The sequence below is a fragment of the Cyrtonyx montezumae genome, unplaced genomic scaffold (assembly GCF_038088225.1).
Source record: "Cyrtonyx montezumae isolate F1298 unplaced genomic scaffold, pur_monq_1.0 scaffold_3, whole genome shotgun sequence".
Lineage (NCBI taxonomy): Eukaryota > Metazoa > Chordata > Aves > Galliformes > Odontophoridae > Cyrtonyx > Cyrtonyx montezumae.
In genome coordinates this window covers 86,114,073-86,117,576 of record NW_027072034.1, presented here as the reverse complement: position 1 = coordinate 86,117,576, position 3,504 = coordinate 86,114,073, and the positions used below count along the sequence as shown (strand labels likewise).

The window sequence follows — 3,504 nt, the reverse complement described above, 5'->3', positions numbered from 1 at the left end:
GTCCTACAGGAGAAAATAAAGCAAGATTGGAAGTAGCAGGTGTGGACCTGTACCCTGCTGCCATGGCTTGGTGATCATGGCAGTCGGTGTCAAAGCTAAGGAAGGAGCAACTGACAGCTCTTTGAGTTTGCTGTGCGCCCCGTGACTCACCCGTGTCTGATCCACACAGGCAGGATCCTGACTGAGCTCTGGGCAGACTAAAGGTGGTAGCTCTGGGCTAGGCAAAAAGCAGGCCCCGAGCAGAGGGCTTGGTTTTCACCATTTGCAAAACACTTCCTGGGCTGTAGTTAATAAATAACTAGAGGGGTGGGGAAAGGCCAGGCTGGGAGAGGTAAGTAGACACGGAAGGGATGGACTGATCTTCCTGCCTCCTATTCACTGCTCACGCCCTTGCCAGCTACATTCCTACCTGGTTTGTAACTGAGGCATAGAAAGCAAAACTCAACACAGCTCTCACAGCCCTAGCTTGTTCTCCCAGCCTGGGAGCCCTGCTTTGCTCTCAGCCTTTCCCAAAGACCCAAACACTTCCATGGGCAACAGGCACATGTGCCAGAAGGCTAAAAATGATGCACTTTGAGCTCCTTCCTTCATAAAGTGAAAATAACAAAACTTCTCACTGGGGAGAACCCACTCCTCTAGTCACAGAAAATGCAGGATAGTTATACATTGCCTGCATCTAAAATGAGAAAGCACAGCCCTCCCTCTCTATGCCAGTCCTTGCTACATCATGTTGCCAGTTTTATCATGAAGTCTGACAAATTTGACCACACATTTAGACAGAAAACATGAATACAGCCACTGAAGCTCATTGTAGGCATGTATGGGAAAGTGAATGAATTAGCAGTACTGACTGCTTGTGACAGCAGTCTTAGCTGCATTTACGTTACTTGCTGAACAGCATCTTAGGGACAATATTGTGTTCAGGAACACGATGACTAGTATGCTTCAAATAGCACTTCTGTAAGCGTTTGGTCTTGCAAAAACGCTTTGACAAGCTGGGAAACCACCAAGTAAACCTTAGTATGAACAAGTGCTGTATTCTGCACCTGGGATGAGGCAACCTTGGATCTGTGTACTGAAAAGGATCTGGAGATTCTGGATAACAAGATAAAACCGAGTCTCAAAGAAGCATAAAGGTCCTCAGGAGGGGAGGAGAGGGGCAGGGCTGAGCCCCCCTCTCAGGTGTCTGATGGGAATGGCATGGAGCTGCATCCGAGGAGGTCAGACTGGGAGTTAGGAAAAGGGTCTTCACCATAGGCAGTGGGGCCCTGAACAGGCCTCAGGTGGCCCTAAGCTGCCAGGGCTCAGAAAGCACTTGGTGTTATTCTCAGACATAGGGTTCAAATTGAATTAGGAGTGGTGCTGCATGAAGCCAAGGAGTGGACTCAATGGCCCTTGTGGGCCCCCTCCAACTTGGCATAATCTGATTCTATTCTGTGATTGTAGAAGATTAGCACCTCTTCAATAGTATTAAAAAAGAAAGTGACTTAGCTATGAAGTGTTGTACTTTCACACTAAGGCTTGCATCAGCAAGTGTTATCTTCTGCAGGCTTGGTACGTGCCTGCCCCTTGTACCATATGCTCTGGCCTCACCACACACCACTCCGACTGCCCTGCATCGGGAAGAACTACACCTGCAGAGCAGCACCAGCTTATGCCCACTCCTAAGACAATGAGGGCACTTTCAAGGCATCTTTTATTCACATCCAGTCACACAAACGCGCACAAAGAAGCCGGCTCGCCTCACGTATTTATCCTCCCTCGTTTAACCGCTCAGTTTGCCGGGGCTGGCTGAGCAGCAGCGCACACAGCCCCAGTCACCAGCGAAGGCTCCGAACGGAGCCCCGGGGCCCGGCAGCGTCACGAGGCGGCCACGCCGCCAATGCCAGCGCCGTGCGGCGGCAGCGTCATGGGGGGCAGGAACATCGCCTTCAGCTTTCCCGACATGCTGGCGATCTCCGGGTCCTGCGACTCGTACGACTTGATCAGCCGGGCGAACTTCAGCACGCCTGCGAAGGGAGGGAGGGAGAAAGAGAGGGAAGGACAGCGCTGGGCGGGACGCGCCCCGGCCCCGCCCGCCACGACCGCACACCTTCGCCGTCGCTGCTGAAGCCGTAGGCCTTGATCACATCCTGCTGGATCTGCGTGGCCACGGGCAGCAGGAACTGCAGCATCTTGCCCATGTCGTTACACGCGTTCTCGCGGGCCTCGTCCATGCGCTGCACGTTCTCCGGCGCCCCGAAGGCCTTGATCACCTCGGCCAGCACCACTGCGGTGACACAAACCCCTGAAGCACCGCACCATTCCACACCCTCCGCCCCCCCAAGCTCTCCACCGCCCACCTTTCGCCTGCTCCGCGCTGAGCGCCGGCGGCGGAGCCTGCGTGGACGAGGCCATAGCGCCCAGCACCGCTCCTCTCCAGCCCCAAGGCTCACAGCGCAAGCGCCGCCCAGCGTGCAACCCCACCCTCTCATTGCACCGCAGTGTGTGGCTTCCCGCGGGGCGGGAAACCTGCTAGACAAATACTAAAAGAGCTGAAATCACTGCAGGGAAACGCCTCGCGCGGGGTCCCACAAGGCGCAGACCTGCCCTGCAGTAAGGGTGAGCTTGTCGCGAGCCCCGAGCCGCGAGCCCCGAGCGGCCCCGAGCGGCCCCACGCTCTCCCACGCACCCACTGCCCACTGCCCGCTCCGCGCTGCCGGCGGCCGCCGCAGCCCCGCGCCGCAGCCCCGCCGCGCCGCTCCGGTCGTATGCAGATCAGACGCGTCCTATTGGTGCCGCCGCGCCAAAGCCCCGCCCCGCGGAGAGGACGGGACCAACCGGGAGCGCGCTGCGATTGGCGGGAGGAGCGGCGCAATGGTGGGGGGTGGCCCTGACCCCGTGCCCGGAGCGGGTACGTGTGAGCGCTGAGCGAGAGAAATGAACACAACGGAGTCTGATTCTGGAAGGGTTTTCGTTTGTTTGTTTGCTTTTCTTTTTAAGAGCTTCATATATATATTTATATATATAAATTATTAGAATGTGTGGTGGGGAGTGCATGGGGAACGTGGTCGGGGGGGGGGGTTCCATATCTGGGCCATGGGTCGGTTTCCTTTTCCTTTTAATGGTTAAGTAAATATATATATGGGGACCGCTCGAGTTATACAACCGTGAGATCAGACACGCACGCGGGGAAGGGGGCACACGTTGCTACATCAAACTGCCACGTCTAATAGGATGTGCATGAGTCAAAGTACACCAAGTGGGGGGGCGAGGGCAGGGGTGCCACTGGAACCAAGGGGAGCCTGTGGGACGTGGCCGTCCATGAGGTGTGGGGGAAACACGGCCGCACCCAGCAGTCCCACAGCGCTTGGAACCCAGCAGCTGGGAGCTGCCTTGGCAGCGGGCGGCAGTGCCGTGGTTTCAAGGGTCCAGGATCGCACTGCTTGCATCTGAAGGGAGGCTGGAGAATGAGGCTCATCTGAACAAGTTCCGTGTAGCTTCTCGGCATCGCTAAGCAGTATC

The 3,504-nt window shown here is 56.3% G+C and overlaps 1 protein-coding gene and 1 non-coding gene across 3 annotated transcripts; both read right to left on the bottom strand.

Annotated features, from left to right (window-relative positions):
• Positions 1-1,648: 1,648 nt before the first annotated feature.
• CUNH12orf57 (chromosome unknown C12orf57 homolog) lies at positions 1,649-2,445 on the bottom strand. Of its 2 annotated transcripts, none has more exons than XM_065740981.1 (3): positions 2,343-2,445; positions 2,093-2,269; positions 1,649-1,980 (listed from the first exon to the last, which is right to left on the bottom strand). In XM_065740981.1, the coding sequence occupies exons 1-3, from the start codon at positions 2,395-2,397 to the stop codon at positions 1,766-1,768; spliced, it is 447 nt and encodes a 148-aa protein (XP_065597053.1). In that variant the 5' UTR covers positions 2,398-2,445; the 3' UTR covers positions 1,649-1,765. The 2 variants fall into 2 exon arrangements, with proteins under 2 accessions (XP_065597053.1, XP_065597054.1); XM_065740982.1 differs by having other exon boundaries at positions 1,772-2,009.
• A 41-nt stretch (positions 2,446-2,486) lies between these two features.
• Positions 2,487-2,546, bottom strand: LOC136053377 (U7 small nuclear RNA). Its single transcript, XR_010622638.1, has one exon. It is a non-coding gene; the product is annotated as a U7 small nuclear RNA (small nuclear RNA).
• Between the last annotated feature and the right edge of the window lie 958 nt (positions 2,547-3,504).

Bases quoted from the DNA above. Each gene is read 5' to 3' on its own strand.
- CUNH12orf57 (XM_065740981.1), bottom strand. From the start codon at position 2,397: ATGGCCTCGTCCACGCAGGCTCCGCCGCCGGCGCTCAGCGCGGAGCAG. The intron at 2,270-2,342 runs GTGGGCGGTGGA...GTGTCACCGCAG, and splicing joins CAGCGCGGAGCAGGCGAAAG to TGGTGCTGGCCGAGGTGATC. The intron at 1,981-2,092 runs GTGTGCGGTCGT...CGGCTGATCAAG, and splicing joins CTTCAGCAGCGACGGCGAAG to TCGTACGAGTCGCAGGACCC.